Source organism: Somniosus microcephalus, chromosome 2, assembly GCF_052327205.1.
Source record: "Somniosus microcephalus isolate GS21.2 chromosome 2, FLI_Smic_1.0, whole genome shotgun sequence".
NCBI lineage: Eukaryota > Metazoa > Chordata > Chondrichthyes > Squaliformes > Somniosidae > Somniosus > Somniosus microcephalus.
This window is the reverse complement of record NC_140988.1, coordinates 285,651,842-285,671,789: the sequence shown is the minus strand read 5'-3', so window position 1 is coordinate 285,671,789 and position 19,948 is coordinate 285,651,842. Positions and strand designations below refer to the sequence as shown.

General features: G+C 41.1%; 1 protein-coding gene across 1 annotated transcript in view; it reads left to right on the top strand.

Moving 5' to 3' along the window:
• The window catches only part of epg5 (ectopic P-granules autophagy protein 5 homolog (C. elegans)), a 237,635-nt gene extending 221,711 nt beyond the window's left edge, over positions 1-15,924 (top strand). Inside the window, exons 43-44 of the mRNA XM_085966023.1 lie at positions 277-391; positions 12,278-15,924. Coding sequence (XP_085822149.1) covers positions 277-391; positions 12,278-12,460 — 298 coding nt within the window. The 3' untranslated portion in view covers positions 12,461-15,924. The remainder of the gene's footprint in view (positions 1-276; positions 392-12,277) is intronic.
• Positions 15,925-19,948: the final 4,024 nt, after the last annotated feature.

The following is a 19,948-nucleotide window of genomic DNA, read 5'->3' as shown; positions in this document are numbered from 1 at the left end:
TTGTAAACCACTCGGGCTGCACTTTCACAGTTTATGATATTCAATCCCACACTTGTTGCTTTTTGGCCTTAGTAGGGGTGGCTGGCTTTCCCACTTTACAGAATAGGAGAGTTTTTAATGATTCTTTGCAGTCCCCACATCATGTGTCAAGCAAACATTTATAAGTGCCTTTCTTTACACACCCATTTCCTTGAAATTGAGATTTGCAACATCTCTATTAATTCAGTCCCTTTTATGCTGGTTGGTATTCCGATTTCTGATTGTATGTCTTTATAGGTTTCGAGTGGTGGCACGAAGCATGTCGGCGTTCCTACTGATTCAGCTTCCTGCAGAGAACTGCATTCGACTGAAGCCTGGCACAGAATTACAGCTGTCTCCCAAAGCACAGCAGGTATTGAGAACTTGAGTTCAATACTGGATTTTTTTCAGAAGATCACAAGATAATTACAGATCAGGAAAGCCATTTATCCCATCTTAATTCACCATCCAGAAGCACTCTACAATATCTTCACCCTCACCCCCACATTGTAGCTTCCAATAGTAAGGAAGAAAGACCTGCATTTATATAGCGCCTTTCAGAACCACCGGACATCCCAAAGCACTTTACAGCTAATGAAGTACTTTTTGAAGTGTAGTCACTGTTGTAATGTAGGAAACATGGCAGCCAATTTATGCACAACAAGCTCCCATAAACAGCAATGTGATCATGACCACATAATCTGTTTTTTAGTGATGTTGATTGAGGGATAAATATTGGCCAGGACACTGGGATAACTCCCCTGCTCCTCTTCGAAATAGAATCATAGAATGGTTACAGGATGGAAGAAGGCTATTCGGGCCGTCTGGTCCATGCCAGCTCTCTGCAAGAGCACTTCAGCTAGTGTAGGTGGTTTGCCTTGGTGGTTCAAATCACCTCTCCTACTTAGTTCTAGACGACAGGAATTACGGTGAACAGGATTGGAACACAGACAAGCTTTTCGGACTCAACTGTACGGTGTTTAATAAGGTTAACACACACACACACACACACACACACACACACACGCACACACACGCCTCCAGTACGTAAAATGCCTGGTGGCGTAAAACAAACAGTACAACAATACAACTTGGCCTGTCGAACAGGCTCCTGTCTCGTATTAAGACGCCTAAAATCACACTGTGTTGCTATACAGAATATAACATGGACTTGTCCCACAAACCCCGGAACATACACTATATAATACACACACAACCTCCCCACTAAGCCCCTCTGGATTGGTTGGGACACACAACACCCCCTCACACAGTACCGGTGGTCTTAAGAATGCGTGGGCTTGGACAATGCTCATCCCGATTGTCCGTTTCCTTGCACGGTGCTTCCCTGTGTAGTGTGTGTCTCCTGGTTCCGTATCTCTGATGCAATATCCAGGTCCCAGTTTCAAGGTTCATTCCTACAGTCGGAGAGCAAGGCAAGGCTCTTGTCGCTCGTGGTGTTTTCTTCTCTCCGTCTCGGACAGAGTGCTCGGTTCTTGGTTCAGAGATGAGGGCATGCGAAGGGGAGAGCAAGCGAGAATGGCCAAAGCTGCCTTCTCTTATACCCTAAAAGTTCATTTAAGGTCTGTGTAGTGCAGTGATGTCTTTTTAATCACCCTTCTTTGTCTGGTTTCCCACCTTTCGGGGCTATCCCATCTAGGTGCTAGTGTTAATGGCAGATGATGGGCTGCATTTCTCACCTGATCCTGGGTTAAGTGGTTTCCCATTAATTTCTAATGGCCCTCCTTTGTCCGGTTCCCGCCTTTCAGGGCTATCTCATCTAGGTGCTGGTGTTTTAATGGCAGATGATCAGCCGCACTTCTCACCCGATCCTGGATTAAGTGGTTTCCCATTAATTTACAGTAGCCCTCCATCTTCTGCCTGTTACCGTATTGTTTCCCAGAGAACTCTGTCTGCTCAGACATTCTCCCGTAATCAGTTTGTTGGCCTGGCTGGAATCTCCTGTCCATCACGATCACCTGGGCCCCTCCCTTCTTCTCCAAACAAGCTGCTGGTCAGCAGTAACAATCATACAAAATGTCCGATACAAAAAAAATCCTTGGGACCTGCGCAGATGCTTACACTAGTCCCATTCCCCGTAGCCCTGCAAATTTCTTTCCTTCAGATACTTATCCAACTCCCTTTTGAAAGCCGTGATTGAATCTGCCTCCACCACCCTCTCAGGCAGTGCATTCCAGATCTTAACTACTCACTGCATAAGAAGTTTTTTCTTACGTCGCCTTTGGTTCTCTTGCCAATCACCTTAAAGTTGTGTCCTCTGGTTCTCGACCCTTCCGCCAATGGGAACAGTTTCCCTCTATCTACTCTGTCCAGACCCCTCATGATTTTGAACACCTCTATCAAATCTCCTCTCAATCTTCTCTGCTCCAAGGAGAACAACCCCAGCTTCTCCAGTCTGTCGACATAACTGAAGTCCCTCATTCTGGAAATCCTGGAACTCCCTACCTAACAGCACTGTGGGAGTACCTTCACCACTCAGACTGCAGCGGTTTAAGAAGGCAGCTCACCACCACCTTCTCGAGGGCAACTAGGGATGGGCAATAAATGCTGGCCTTGCCAGCGATGCCCAGATCCCATAAGCGAATATTTAAAAAAAATTAAAAATATTCCTGGAATCATTCTCGTAAACCTTTTCTGCACCTTCTCTAAGGCCTTCACATCCTTCCTAAAGTGTGGTGCCAAAAATTGGACACAGTACTCCAGTTGGGGCTGAACCAGTGTTTTATACAGGTTCATCATAATTTCCACACTTTTATACTCTATACCTCTATTTATGAAGCCCAGGATCCCGTAAGCCTTTTTAACTGTTTTCTCAGCCTGTCCTGCCATCTTCAACGATTTGTGCACACATACCCCCAGGTCTCTCTGTTCGTGCACCCCCTTCAGGATTGTACCATTTAGTTTATATGTCCTCTCCTCATTCTTTCTACTAAAATGTATCACTGCATTTTTCTGCATTAAATTTCATCTGCTACGTGTCCACCCATTCCACCAGCCTGCCTATGTCCTCTTGAAGTCTATCACTCGCCTCCTCACTGTTCACTATACTTCCAAGTTTTGTGTCATCTGCAGATTTTGAAATTGTGCCCAGTACACCCACAACAAGTCATTAATATATATCAAGAAAATCAGTGGTCCTAGAACCGACCCCTGGGGGACACCACCTTCCTCCAGTCCAAAATAGTGCCATGCTTTTACATCCACCTGAGAGAGCAGTCAGGCTTCAGTTTAATGTCTCATCCAAAAGACGGCACCTCCGACAGTGCAGCACTCCATCAGTACTACACTGGAATGTCAGCCTAGATTTTTGTGCTCGTCTCTGGAGTGGGAGTAGGACTTGAACCCACAACCTGCTGACTCGGAGGTGAGGGTGCTACCAACTGAGCCATGATTTGAGGGTTTTCACCCCCAGTACTCGTCCATGTGTTGATCATTCTTTGTGTGAAGAATTTCCTGAGCCAGTCCTAAATTTGTCTTTTACTAGTTTAAACGTGTCCCCTTGCCCTCCGATTTACTTTTCCATTCTCTTTCCTGTCTTGTATCCCTCTAAGATTGCCTCTCAAATGCCTGCTTTTCAAGCTGAAAAGTGTAAGTTTCTTCATTCTTTCCTCATAACTTAGACCTTTGGCACTAGAGATCAGTTTTGTGGCTCTTCTCTGCATTACCTCCAGTGCTCGAGTGTCTCCCCTAATATGCAGCAACCAGAACTGGACACAGTACTCAAACTGTAGTCTGACTACAATTTGATCACAACTCTTTCCAACTAATATTCTACTGTTTTGGCTATGTAATTCCACATTCTATTGCCTTTGTTAATTGCTGCTATACATTGGTTGGACCTGTTGAACATTGATTCTACCAGGACTCCTAAATCTTTCAACTTCAACCGTCACTAATTCAGCACAACTCATGGAGTATGCAAGTTACCCATTCTTCTTTCCTACGTGCAGTACTTTAAATTTGTTTGTTAAATTTCATCTATCTTTAATCTGCCCACATACTTATTTTCTCAAATTCATTCTAATTTCTGAGTTGCTTCCTTTGATTCTATTGCCCCTCCAAGTTTGGCACCATCAGTAAACTTAACTACTTTGCATTGTGTTTTGAGTCCAAATTATTATTATGTGGTGGAAGATACAAATGTATGAATGGTTGCCATATATCAAGTATTTTATTATTTTTGTCATATAGGACAACATTCCCAATGGTACCTGGTAAGCCTCAGCTTTTTTTGCACAATATTTTGATCTGGTTGGTACTGCCACAAGTAATAGCAATTCCAGCATTTCTGTGCTGTTCCAGTTCCCCAGCACTAGAAGTTTGAAATTGTGGTTTTTAAAAAAAGTTACTATCAAAAAAAAAAGCTAAACAAAATGGGACAGATCAAAACTGGACCCACAATTGCTTTGTCTGTAACCCTTCTCCCTATGATTCATGTTGTAAAGGGATAGTATGATTAATATATAAAAGCAGAAAACAAGACTAGAGGATTTAAATCAAGCTTTTCTTGATGGCTCTGACAAAATGGTTGAGTTTGCACTATTTTCTTCAAGTAGAATTGATAGATGTGCACTTTCATCACTGCCTTAATAAGGTTAGGGAGTTCCATCCTCTAATTGGTTAGGTATGTGATATAAGCAGAGCTTTCTTCCTGTGTCAAATAAGGAACATTTCTAGACTAGTTTTTATTACTATAGATTGACCGGGTGATTTTAAAATTGGTTTTATTTTTGAAAACCCCCTTCATAGAATCATAGAAACTTACGGCACAGAAGGAGGCCATTCGGCCTATCGTGTCTGCCGGCAAAAAAAGAGCTATCCAGCCTAATCCCACTTTCCAGCTCTTGGTCCGTAACCTTATACTGTAGGTTATGGCACTTCAAGTGCATATCCAAGTACTTTTTAAATGCGATGAGGGTTTCTGCCTCTACCATCCTTTCAGGCAGTGAGTTCCAGACCACCACCACCCTCTGGGTGAAAAAGGTTCTCCTCAACTCCCCTCTAAACCTTCTACCAATTACTTTAAATCTATGCCCCCTGGTTATTGACCTCACTGCTAAGGAAAATAGGTCCTTCCTATCCACTCTATCTAGGCCCCTCATAATTTTATACACCTCAATCAAGTCTCCCCTCAGCCTCCTCTGTTCCAAAGAAAACAACCCCAGCCTATCCAATCTTTCCTCATAGCTAAAATTCTCCAGTCCTGGCAACATCCTCGTAAATCTCCTCTGTACCCTCTCTGGTGCGATCACGTAATTCCTGTAGTGTGGTGACCAGAACTGAACGCAGTTCTTTAGCTGTGGCCTAACTAGTGTTTTATACAGTTCAAACATAACTTCCCTGCTCTTTTATTCTATGTCTCGGCTAATAAAGGAAAATATCCTGTATATAAGAACATAAGAAATAGGAGCAGGAGTAGGCCATTTGGCCCCTTGAGCCTGCTCCACCATTTAATGAGAACATGGCTGATCTGATCTTGGGCTCAGCTCCATTTCCCTGCCCGCTCCCCATAACCCATCACTCCCTTATTGTTCAAAAATCTGTCTATCTCCACCTTAAATATATTCAATGACCCAGCCTCCACAGCTCTCTCGGGCAGAGAATTGCACAGATTTACGACCCTCAGAAGAAATTTCTCTTTTACTCCGTTTTAAATGGGTAACCCCTTATTCTGAAACAATGCCCCCTAGTTCTAGATTCCCCATGAAGGGAAACCTCTTCTCTGCATCTACCTTGTCGAGCCCCCTCAGTCTCTTACATGTTTCAATAAGATCACCTCTCATTCTTCTAAACTCCAATGAGTATAGGCCCAGCCTGCTTAACCTTTCTTCATAAGTCAGCCCCTTCATCTCAGGAATCAACCTGGTGAACCTTCTCTGAACTGCCTCCAATGCAAGTATATCCCTCCTTAAATAAGGAGACGAAAACTGTACGCAGTACTCCAGGTGTGGTCTCACCAATACCCTGTACAGTTGTAGCAGAACTTCCTTGCTTTTATACCCAACCCCCTTGCAATAAAGGCCAACATTCCATTTGCCTTCCTGATTACTTGCTATACCTGCATGCTAACTTTGTGTTTCATGCACAAGGACCCCTTGTGTGCCTTCTTAACCACCTTATCTACCTGTCCTGCTACCTTCAGGGATCTGTGAATATGCACTCCAAGGTCCCTCTGTTGGTCTACACTTCTCGGTATTCTACCATTTACAGGAAACTTTGGTTTATCCGGAGGCTGTATGTCCGGAAACCTCGATCTAACGGCAGAAATCAGCAGCCGTTTTGGTTAGGTTTTTTTTCTTCTAGATTTTTTTTTTTTTTTTTTTTTTAACAGTCAGGCTCTGGAAAGCGTCTGTAGCTTAGCAACAGCTTCAGAGACGCTTCCAAGGTACGGGCCGAGTGTTTACAAGCTGTTGCTAAGCAACAGTGTTTGTTGTCAGATACGGAGATGAAAACCTCCGTATCCTTCAACATTAGCGCTGGTCTATCCGGAAGTTTTGATAGATCGGCAGCAGCTCGGTTCCGTCGGTGCCGGATATCGCGAAGTTTCCTGTGTTGTGTATTCTCTTGCCTTGTTAGCCTTCCCCAATGCATGACCTCACATTTCTTCAGATTGAATTCCATTTGCCACTTTTCTGCCCACCTGACCAGTCCATTGATATCTTCCTGCAGTCTACAGCTTTCTTCCTCACAGCCAATTTTTGTATCATCATGCCCCCTACATTGAAGTCTAAATCATTGATATATACTACAAAAAGCAAGGGACCTAATACTGAGTCCTGCGGAACCCCACTGGAAACAACCTTCCAGTCACAAAAACACCTGTCGACCATTACCCTTTGCTTCCTGCCACTGAGCCAATTTCGGATCCAACTTGCCACTTTCCCTTCGATCCCGTGGGATTTTACTTTTCAGACCAGTCTGCCATGTGTAATCTTGTCAAAAGCCTTGGACTACATCAAACGTGCTACCCTCATCGACCCTTCTTATTACCTTCTCAAAAGATTCAACCTAGTCAGACATAGCCTTCCCTTAACATAGAAGATAGGAGCAGGAGTAGGCCATTCGGCCCCTCAAGCCTGTTCTGCCATTTAATGAGATCATGGCTGATCATCCAAATTTAGTACCCTGTCCCTGCTTTCTCCCCATATCCCTTGATCCCTTTAGCCTTAAGAAATATATCTAACTCCTTCTTGAATATATTTAATAAGTTGGCCTCAACTGCCTTCTGTAGTAGAGAATTCCACAGGTTCACCACTCTCTGGGTGAAAAAATTCCTCCTCATCTCAGTCCTAAATGGCTTACCCCTTATCCTTAGACTGTGACCCCTGGTTCTGGACTTGCCCGCCATCGGGAACATCCTTCCTGCATCTAGTCTATCTAGTCCTGTTAGAATTTTATAAGTTTCAATGAGATCCCCTCTCATTCTTCTAAACTCTAGTGAATATAAGCCTAATCGACCCAATCTCTCCTCATACGTCATTCCTGCCATCCCAGGTATCAGTCTGGTGAATCTTCGTTGCACTCCCTCCATGGCAAGAACATCCTTCCTCAGATAAGGCGACCAAAACTGCACACAATACTCAAGGTGTGGCCTCACCAAGGCCCTGTACAACTGCAGCAAGACATCCTTGCTCCTGTACTCGAATCCTCTCGCTATGAAGATCAACATACCATTTGCCTTCTTAGCCGCCTGCTGCACCTGCATGCTTACCTTCAGCGACTGGTGCACAAGGACACCCAAGTCTCGTTGCACTTCCCCTTTTCCCAATCTATTGCCGTTCAGATAATAATCTGCCTTCCTGTTTTTGCCACCAAAGTGGATAACCTCGCATTTATCCACTTTATACTACATCTGCCCAATCACCCAACCTGTCTAAATCATACTGGAGTTTCTCTGCATCCTCCTCACAGCACACACGCCCACCCAGCTTTGTGTCGTCTGCAAACTTGGAGATATTACATCTAGTTCCCTCGTCTAGATCATTAATATATATTGTGAGTAGCTGGGGTCCTAGCACCGATCCCTGCAGTACCCCACTAGTCACTGCCTGCCACCCGGAAAAAGACCCGTTTATTCCAACTCTTTGCTTCCTTTCTGCCAACCAGTTCTCTATCCAAGTCAGTACCTTACCCCCAATCCCATGTGCTTTAACTTTGCATGCCAATCTCTTATGCGGGACCTTATCGAATGCCTTCTGAAAGTCCAAATACACCACATCCATTGGTTCTCCCTTATCCTACCAGTTACATCGTCAAAAAATTCCAGTTGATTAGTCAAGCATGATTTACCATTTGTAAATCCATGTTGACTTTGTCCGATCCTGTCACTGTTTTCCAAGTGCTCTGCTATTACATCTTTTATAATGGACTCTAGCATTTTCCCCACTACCGATGTCAGGCTTACCGGTCTATAATTCCCCGCTTTCTCTCTACCACCTTTTTTGAATAGTGGGGTTACATTAGCTACCCTCCAATCCATGGGAACTATTCCAGAGTCTCTAGTATTTTGGAAGATGACCAGCAATGCATCTACTATTTCTAGGGCCACTTCCTTAAGTACCCTCGGATGTAGATTATCAGGCCCTGAGGATTTATCGGCCTTCAATGCCATCAATTTCCCTAACACCATTTCCCTACAAATACTGACTTCATTCAATTCCTCTCTCTCATTAGACCCTATGTTCTCCAACATCTCTGGAAGGTTATTTGTGTCCTCCTTTGTGAAGACAGAACCAAAGTATGTATTTAATTGGTCTGCCATTTCTGTGTTCCCCATTATAAATTCCCCTGATTCTGACTGCAAGGGACCTACGCTTGACTTCACCAATCTTTTTCTCTTCACATATCTATAGAAACTTTTACAGTCAGTTTGTCCTCCTTTGCAGAATCCTAAACTGCTGCCAATCCTCAGGTTTGCTGCTTTTTCTGGCCAATTTATATGTCCTCTCCTTGGATCTTCTGCTATCCCTAATTTCCCTCGTTAGCCATGGTTGAGTCACCTTTTTTGTTTTATTTTTATGCCAAACAGGGATGAACAAATTCTGTAGTTCATCCATGCGATCTTTAAATGTTTGCCATTGCCTATTCACTGTCAACCCTTTAAGTAACGTTCCCCAATCCTTCCTAGCCAACTCGTGCCTCATACCATCTTAGTTTCCTTTATTTAAATTCAGGACCCTAGTCTCTGAGTCAAATACTTCACTCTCCATCTTAATGAAGAATTCTATCATATTATGATCGCTTCTCCCCAAGGGGTCTTGCACAACAAGATTGCTAATTAATCCTTTCTCATTACATAATACCCAGTCTAAGATGGCCTGATCTCTAGTTGGTTCCTCGACATATTGGTCCAGGAAACCATCCCGTATACACTCCAGGAATTCATCCTCCACAGTATTGTTACTAATTTGGTTAGCCCAATCTATATGTCGATTAAAGTCACCCATGATAACTGTTGTGCCCTTATTGCACGCATCTCTAATTTCCCATTTAATGCTATCCCCAACCTCAGCATTACTGTTTGGGGGTCTGTATACAACTCCCACTAACGTTTTATGCCCCTTGGTATTTCTCAGCTCTACCCATACAGATTCCACATAATCAGAGCTAATATCCTTCCTTACTATTGTGTTAATCTCCTCTTTAACCAGCAATGCTACCCCACCTCCTTTTCCTTTTTGCCTGTCCTTCCTGAATATTGAATACCCCTGGATGTTGAATTCCCAGCCTTGGTCACCCTGGAGCCATGTCTCCGTAATTCCAATTACATCATATCCGTTTACATCTATTTGCGCAGCTAATTCATCCACCTTATTACGAATGCTCCTCGCATTAAGACACAAAGCCTTCAGGCTTGTTTTTTTATTATTTACTGTAGCCCTGTTTGATTTACACCCTTGATTTCTCTGCCTTCCACTTTTGCTTTTCTCCTTCCTGTCTTTTCTTTCTATCCTTGCTTCCCTTTTCTCTGTCTCCCTGCACAGGTTCCCAACCTTCTACCATTTTAGTTTAAACCCTCCCCTACAGCACTAGCAAACACTCCCCCTAGGACATCAGTCCCGGTCCCGCCCAGGTGCAAACCGTCCAGTTTGTACTGGTCCCACCTCCCCCAGAACCAGCTCCAATGTCCCAGGAATTTGAATCCCTCCCCCTTGCACCATTCCTCTAGCCACGTATTCATCTGAAATATCCTTCTATTTCTACTCTGACTAGCACGTGGCACTGGTAGCAATCCTGAGATTACTACCTTTTGAGGTCCTATTTTTTAATTTACCCCCTAACTCCCTATATTCAGTTTTTAGGACCTCATCCTGTTTTTTACCTATATCGTTGGTACCTATATGCACCATGACAGCTGGTTGTTCACCCTCCCTCTCCAGAATGCCCTGCAGCTGTGCTGCCTGCTCTTGATTAATCCGTACCTTTCTAAATGACATTAATACTGTCTCAGAATTTTATCCAATAATTTGCCAAAACTTACAACCTCGGCATTATAAGTAACCCCTTGTCTCTGTCAGGAGAATGGCCAATGCACAAAACTGACCAGATCCGTCCATATCTTCAATGAGAGTTGGCTATCCGTATCTTGTATTCAAAAACTAATTCGGCCAATGTTTGCTTGGCAGCTGGGCAGTCTTTCACCACAATCTCGATGTGTCCGAGAACTGGCAGACTGGGGCAAGTAAACAATTCATTATCTCTAATGGCTGGTTCATTAGGGATACACTTGAAAGGAAGATAGTTACCTCAACATTAACACCTGTGAAATGAAAGGTACATTTTTGGCATAAATACACTGCCTAGATGTTGAGATCATTTGTGAAGTTGAATTTAGTGAGATCAATTTAGGAATCATCACCCATGTATGACAGTGCATTGAGGCATCTTTAAAAGTTTGTTTTATCCACAAATCTAAGTGATTATCAGACTACATAAGAAATATTTTCTAAAGAGGATGCTTTAAACCCTTGAGGACTGTCAGAGTTGGAGTTTACTTCAATGCGCTAACCCAACAGGAAAGGTAGTTTCATCCTGTTAGTGCTGTGTATCAGCTGGAGTGTAATTGAAAGCTATGTGAGCTTGCAATGAAATTGCCTCACAGTAGAACAAATAATGGATATTATCATCGTGTACATGTGTTGGTGCAAATGATGAAGCACAGTTGGATTCCTGGACTTGCAATCTACGCAATACTTGCACTTATATAGCGCCTTTGAAAACCCTTTAACCTTTTCCTGTGAAAAGTCCCTATTTTTCCAAAGAGGTTTTGAAAATTGAGCGCTTTAGAGGGATGCTATTGGAAGATTATTTCCACTGATTGGCGAATCAGTAACGAGCAGACATAGATTCAGGATTTAGAAAGTGGGTAGGTGGAAGTAATGTTTTCATTCTGCGGGTTATTAGAACATAGGTTTTACCACAAATGACTATTGAGGTATTATTTAAAATGGAATTGGAAAAGTATTTAAAAAGTATATGAGGAAAGGCCAGAAGAAAAAAAAAAGACTTTGATTTATATAGTGCCTTTCACAACCTTGGGACATCCCAAAGTGCTTTGCACCCGATGAAGTACTTTGAGTTTGGTCACTGCTGTAATGTAGGAAACACAGTAGCCAATTTATGCACAGCAAGGTCCCACAAATAGCAATGAGGTAAATGACAGATAATCTGTTTTTAGTGATGTTGGTTAAGGGATAAATATTGGCCAGAGCATTGGGAAGAGCTTCCCTGCTCTTCCAAACAGTGCCAGGGTTTTTACATCCACCTGAGAGGACAGATGGGGCCTCAGTTTAATGTCTTATCAAAAGACAGCACCTCTCAGTGCAGCACACCCTCAGGACTGCACTAAAGTGTCAGCCTGGATTATGTGCTCAAGTCTCTGGAGTGAGATTTGAACTCGGAGCCTTCTAACTCAGGCGAGAATGCTACCACTGAACCACAGCTGACACCTGTTCCAGTGATAGTACTCACCATAGACTCCCAAAAGCAAAAGGTTTTATTGAGTTCCAGATTGAATGCATCTACCATTGAAGTCAGTTATTATTTTTCATCTACCCCAATCACTAGTTCAGCTTTTTTGACATCAATATATTCAGTGACTCATCCTGAAATCACTGGTATACACTTTTACTTCACCTATTCATAATCACTATGCAGTGGTTAATAATTCCTAATTGCCAAACACATTATTCTGTAATGAACAAAATGTAAAATAAAATGACACTTTTCTTTTGTTTTTCAGGCCTTTAATGGACTTGAATCGATGTCGTTGAGCAAGCAGTATGCGGACTATCAAGAGGAGATTTCACAGGCTACAATATTCATCAAGAACCCAAACTATTGTCTTTTGGATGGCAACAAGTTATTAGCTGTACTTATTGGTTTCCTTTACCCCGACACACATTATCTAGACATTATCCGCTAAATATTTTGTCATAGCAGAATCTCAGCATGGGAAGTCTACTGTTTTCATTAATACTGCCAGGCAATTTGAGACAGTAAATCCAGTGAAAGAGTTTTAACTAAATTACATTACTAAATCCATTAATGAATTGGTTATCAGGTAACAATGAGTTTATTTTGGATTATGACAAAATGTGAGCTGTTTACAAAAAATGCTTTAAAAAGAATGAACAGAAAAGCTCTTTGTCTACTGTTTGCTAGCACACAATTCTGTATTTTTGTACAATAATCTGTAATATGTAATATCTGTTTGAGCTGCAAAAATGTGTAATCAAATGCAATGTTGATAAAGCATATTCTACATCCTAGGTTTTCATCAGTTATGAGATTGATCAATTAAATAAGTAGCCATATTAAACTACTTTCCTTTTTGAAAATATTTGGCGCAAACTTATGTAATAGAGACTACAGACACTGCCTAATATGATTTTCCTCGCAAATATTCAAACTCCCTCTCCATTACTGTTAGCTCAAACAAATATACCTTAATCATCCTTAAAACACACACATATTTATATAGAATTATGTAAAAATTGCAACAAGGTAACAAGCCGTTCAACCCAACAGTCCGTGTTGGTATTTATCTTGCACACGAGTAATAGTCCAAATCCCATATACCTTTATCTCGCTGTCCTTCAACCAACAACAATAACTTGTATTTCTATGGCGCCTTTAATGTAGTAAAATGTCCCAAGCTACTTCACAGGAGCGTTATAAAACATAATTTGACACCAAACCACATGTTTGGGCAATGACCAAAAGCTTGGTCAAAGAGGTAGGTTTTAAGGAGCGTCTTAAAAGGAGGAAAGAGAGGCGGAGAGGTTTAGGGAGGGAATTCCAAATCTTTAGGGCCTTGGCAGCTGAAGGCACAGCCACCAATGGTGGAGCGATTAAAATCGGGGATGTGCAAAAGGCCAGAATTGGAGGAGCGCAGATATGTCAGGATTGTAGGGCTGGAGGAGGTTATAGAGATAGGAAGGGGCAAGACCATAGAGGACTTTGAAAACAACGATGAGCATTTTAAAATTGAGGCGTTGCTCAACCGGAAGCCAGTGTAGGTCAGCGAGCACAGTTGTGATGGGTGAATGGGACTTAATGTGAGTTAGGATACGGACAGCTGAGTTTTGGATGAGCTTAAGTTTATGGAGGGTGGATGCGAGGCTGGCCAGGAGTGCATTGGAGTAGTCCAGTCTACAGGTAACCAACTACCTATCTAACCTATTCTTAAATATTCACATGATATCTGCTTTATTCATTAATTCTGGTCATGCATTCCACAGCCTTGCAACCCTCTGTATTTATAAAAAAAAAAAAAAAAAAATCTCCTGTTCTCTGTCCTAAATCTCTTACAATTAATCTTACATCCTCATTCTAGAACCTTCAACCACTGGAAACAGTATGTTTCTATCTACTCTGTCCCATCACTTCATAATTTTAAATCATCCTGTGTGATTTGTTAAAGGCAAGTTATATTTGAAGGAAGGTTATTTTTTTGCAGGGAACAAACCATTTACATTTTCTTAAATTGCATCTTTATAATTCAGCAAATACACTACAAGGAAGGATCGTACTGCTGTTGGCAGCTGGCAGTCTTAGTTTAGCTGGTGACCTGTTTCTGGCACTTACTCTTTCTTCTCTACTGATGCATCTGAACCTGAGGTATTGAAACAAGTCAACCTATCAATTTTTGTTGTCCTCAACCATTACACTCCATGCGGTTATTTTAGTTACTTGAAGTGGAATTCTGTAGCTAAGTAAGCACCATTAGTCTTGAAATTATGCTGTGGAAATATTAACATGAATTTTTTTTATTCATTCATGGGATGTTGATGCTGGCAAGGCCAGCATTTATTGCCCATCCCTAATTGCCCCTGAAGGTGGTGGTGAGCTGCCGCCTTGACAACTGAGTGGCTAGTTAGGCCATTTCCGAGGGCGGTGAAGAGTCAACCACGTTGCTGTGGGTCTGGAGTCACGTAGGCCAGTCCAGGTAAGGGTGGCAGGTTTCCTTCCTTAAAGAACATTAGTGAACCAGATGGGTTTTTACGACAATCCGGTAGTTTCATGGTCACCATTACTGATACTTTTCCAAATAAGCTTTTCCAAATTTATTTAATTGAATTTAAATTCCTCAGCTGCCATCTCTGGATCATTAGACCAGGCCTCTGGATTACTAGTCCAGTAACATAACCACTATGCCACCGTCCCCATGAAATTCTTGTGTCTGCTATTTTAAGAGATGTGAAACCATTTATTTTAAACATGCCTCCTTTAAAATAGCACCCTGAAATCAACAAAAAGTACCAATAGCCATGGAGGGCCTTTGTGTAAGTGCCTTTGCCTTTCATGTATAAGCACTTTATGCAAATACCTTAACTGTGTAATGTATAATTTAATTTTCATAGGTGGTGTCATTTTCTTTTTACATTAGCCAACTGATGCTGCCAAGGTTATTTGACAAAACAAGTTGTGACATCACAGGTGCCATATAATCTTCAAGTTCACAACAATGCCATCTACGTTACACTAGTAAAATTAAATACTTCCATTGCTACTTAAATAAAGAATATGCAGTGACAAACAGTGGACTTACCATGTTTATTCAGCAGGGAAACAAGATCTATTGCTCATAAAAGGTCTCACTTAGAAGTAGAATAAATGTAACCACTGTTACAGGAACCAGATGCTCATGCAGCTCCAGCCCCGACAACATTCCCTACCAAACCAATGAATATAAGCAAGTATTTTCATAATTTTATGTCACCAACATATGTTTAAAAAATATCTTGTTCTAGCTAAACACTTGCTTTTTTTAAATGACAGAACTTCCCAAGTTATTTAATGTATGACTCAAGTTATTGAAAGCACATCTTGGATGCTGCTATTAGTGATGTAATGCTGTGCACTTTATAGAAGTGAATAAAATTGACATTTGAGTGAAGTGAGTGGTACCTTCCAGAATGTGAGATTTTTCACACTTTTTCATAAGACATTCAACTTCATAGTCAAGTTTTTGACACTGGTATTAATTTAATGGAAGTGTACCACCAGACTGGTTTTTGAAGTGTCAAATAAGATTCCAATAATACTTGAAACATGCAATATAGTGCATAAAAACTGGCTCTTGCTGTAAAATATTAAGGAGCATTTTTGGTTATGAAGTTGTGATATATTATATATAATCTCTACATGGACAGTAATCAGTTTATCAAGTGCAATTTTATCTTTGAGCAGTGTTCTCCTCCTGAGATTTTGCTGTATATAAACTGCATTGTGATCTTTTACTCCTTTGTGTCCTTAAAATCTGAATCAGAATTGTCAATTTACAGTATAAAGGTACAGCTAAAATAAAGATATTTCCTGTCTAAATATATTCATGCAGTTCAATGTGTTTCAAAGTGTATTTGAGAATAAACATAAATAAGTTTAGTTTGGTGAAATAATTTTATAGAGTACAATTGCATGCAATGTGTTTTGGCAGAGATTCAACTTCATAGTTTCTGTATATGGTAGTTATCGCTTCAATGGTGTCCAATTAATTGTATATTTTTGAAAAGCAAGTACCTAATTCCAAGCCTCAGGCTGTGGCTTAGACACTACCTAGCTGACTGATTTCCTTTTCAAAACAGTAGTGGACAAGCCTCAAGCCCAGTGACTCACCTAACCTGTTTGCAGCTACCTGATTGATGTTTTGTTTCTTTCCCCCCCCCCCCCCCCCCCCGCCATTACAGATTTTATGAACTCATTAGTAGTGCTTGGACCTTCAGCATACCACCTCATGGCTCTGCCTGCACCCCACCCCCCACGGCATGTGCCCATATCTCTCTTACCCTCTGCCCTCCATGGCATTAGAGCCATCCTCTAGCAAAAAACATGATTTTTTTACAAATACTATACACATACTCCCGTAGACTGGAAGGAGGCTAATGTCTCCCCATCTTTAAAAAAGGTGACAAGACGGATCCGGGTAACTATAGGTCCATTAGTTTGACATCAGTAATAGGTAAGATGCTTGAGGGAATCATTAGGGATGCAATATATGAATGCTTGGATAGAGAGCGACATATTAGGGACACCCAACATGGCTTCGTAAAAAGGTCATGTCTTAAAAATCTAATTGTATTTCTTGAAAAAGTTACAAAGCTGGCGGATGAGGAAAGCCCAGTAGACATTGTCCACACAGACTTCCAAAAAGCTTTTCAGAAGGTACTGCACAAGAGGCTTCTTTATAAGATCAAAGCCTCTGGTATTAATGGTAATATAGAGCTGGATTGAGAACTGGCTGGCAGGACGTAGGCAAAAAGTAGTTCCAGATGGATTTGGAGATGATCACCAGTGGTGTCCCGCAGGGATCGGTGTTGAGACTGTTCTTCACTATTTTTATTAATGATCTGGATGTAGGTTTTGGGGGCACGATCTGCAAATTTGCAGATGATACTAAGATCTGTGTGAGTGTTAGGACTTTAGACGATGCTCGGCTGCTTCAGGCAGATCTTAATGTGTTGGGAGATTGGGCTCATGACTGGCAGATGATGTATAACGGATACGTGCAGTGTTATGCATGTGGGCAGGACAAATGCTCAACATTCATACACCCTTCACGGAAAAGCATTAAAGAAGGTGGAGATAGAAAGATTTGGGCATTCTAGTGCATGCATCTGTAAAGGTACATGAGCAATGCCGTAAAGTGATAGCTAGAGCAAATAGGCTGTATCAATAGGACAATTGAGTACAAGACGAGGCATACTATTTTGTCTTTGTACAAGACCTTGGTCAGGCCTCGCTTGGAATATTGTGTCCAGTTTTGGTGGTCTCACATGGTGGGTGATATTGAGGCTTTGAAAAGGATGCAGAGGAGGGCCACTAGACTATTTCCCAGTTTAAAGCATCTTAGTTATCAAGATAGGCTAAAAGAGTTGGGACTCTACACTTCAGAGAAGCATAGACTTCGGGGTATTTTGATTGAGGTTTATAAGATAATGATTATGTTCCAGTTGACAGTTTGTTCCAATTAAATAGGTTAGGGATGACCAGGGGTCACAAATTTAAGTTGTATAAGGCTAGATCTAGGTTAGATGTCAACAGGTGGTTCTTTTCCCAGAGAATAGTGGACCTCTGGAACAGGATGCTGTCTCACGCGGTGGATTCCTTCAAGCAACAGTTAGACCTGTTTCTCGCTGGGGCGGAGGTCACCTTTTACAGAAGGTAGGTACTGCAGGGAATTTGGGGCCAGAGTCGTGATCTAGACTAGTTTTGATCACCTAGATGGGTCGGAGAGGAATTTCCCAAAATTTTTTCCCCAAATTGGCCTGGGTTTTTAATCTTTTTTCCCCTGTTCCCAGGAGATCACAAGGTTTTGGGTTGGGTGGAGAGTATATTGTGATGCAAGTTATCGTAATTGTGTGAGACAGGCTTGATGGACCAGAGGGTCTTGTTCGTATATATAGTATTAACTCTTTCCCTTAACAAACTAAGCCTATTTTCACCTCAGTAATCTTAAACATGGTTTTAGAATTTTTTTTTCTTGACTTGCCTTTCATGCAGTATGGGTGGTGCAAGCAAATCCAATACAAGGATCATTTACAGGAAAGGTAAAACCATGTATTCTCCAACACACCATTAGCAACACCTCAAGACATCTGCTAGTAATACTGTATATTGAATGTCATGTCTAGCATGCATTTCCTGTTTGTCACATGTTCTACTTGTCACACTTTTACAGTAACACTGCTGATTGGCTCCAAGTTGCACATCAACAACCCAGAGACACGGAACATATGAATCAAAGCATGGTAAATGGTTAGATAACCACCAATGAGAAACTAAGTATAAAAACTATCAATTCTAAATCTCCAATCAGAAGAGCCTACCAAAAATGAATCAATTAAATTACTCTATTTTCAACAAAAAAAATCCTCATGCTATGTTTTCTAAGTAACTGAAATTTCAAAACTTACATATTTTGCAATTACTAAACTTACCTTTGGAATTGTCTTTTGTGTTCGTTAATAACCTTATTAAAAGTTTTACTCTCTCCCAAAAGCTTGCTTGACATTTTTGCTGAGAGCTGTGATTGTGTTAGCTGAAAGCAAATCTTACAATCTGGATAGGTACAATGTCCCCTGATGTATCAGTAGCATTTAGTTAACCTAACTGATGCAATGCTTCTCAAGTTTCTAACAGTATTTTTTAGTTTTTGAAAATTGTTTGAAGAGAAACTAGAGTACAAATTTCAAAAGCATTGTTCAGGTAAAATTCAGAGACTGAGAAAGAGAAAAAAATGTCCCTTTCAAATATAACACAACTGATTGTACACCTGATTTTTAAAATTATAAACATTCTGTAAACTTTAGAAACATTTCAGGCTGAGAGTCAGAAAAGGAGACCGTGTCTTTTCTCCTAATTTTCTAAATTAAAAAAAATTGAGCAACCAGGAAGGTTTGGTTTAGAATCAACTGTTTTGCTGCTAGCTTAAAAACATAAAACTAATGACAATTTTGAGAGAAAGATAGCCACACGTCCAGGAACAAATTACAAAACAGGGAATTTAAGTTTGATGAGATCATTTAAAAACTTTTAAACCGGTGCTGCCAACTGCATCTCCCCATTGCTGTGAGGCCTGTGCCCGCCCTCCCCACAGCTGACTGATTAGTGGTCTGTCAGTGAGCCGAGCCCTACATTCCAACCCCTAGTTCTGCCTCAGATTCTCTCTTTGATGCCAGATTAAAGGACCCTCTCATGCTGCCAAATTCCAAGACCCCACCCCATTTCTTGTGTTTTTGCTAAGTGTGAAAACAGAGGGATTGCTTTGTATGTTTCTAGGTGGACATTCTCATGCAGGTTAATAACACTTCAATTTTAGTGTAAAATTCTGAGTTTCTACTTTCGATATCTTTCAGTTTTGTTTCTCTAGCACATTGATCCTTCAACAAATTCTTATAAATTGTAAATAATAATACAGGCAGAATACCTAAAAAAAAAAGAGACCTGGCTAACTCTTGAGTTGGCCTTGGCAAAGAAAATGGAATTGAACCACTACAAATGTAATAAATAATTAGATTCATTAAGATTTCTTTCAGATGGGAATACACATCTCTGACTGATCTCAACCCAACTTGCTTTCTCAACATATCCTTAAATCATTTCTCTAATCAGAAAATTATCTACATTTCAGTTATATGAACAACTTGTACCTAACAGCTTGAAATATATTGGGGACTTTTTGATGTTTAAACATTGTGACCCTAAATATATGCAACATTGATTTCTAATACCCTCTGGAATGTCTCTGTCATCAGACCAGTGATTCATGCTCCTTCAAATATTTTTCAGGTCAGTTAAGGTAACTGAAGTAATCACTGTTGGACCAGTAGAGGGCAGCAGCAAGGTATCCGCATTATAAAATGTATTGTGCAGAATTTGAAGTTTCCAGACCTTTAAAATCAGAGACCTC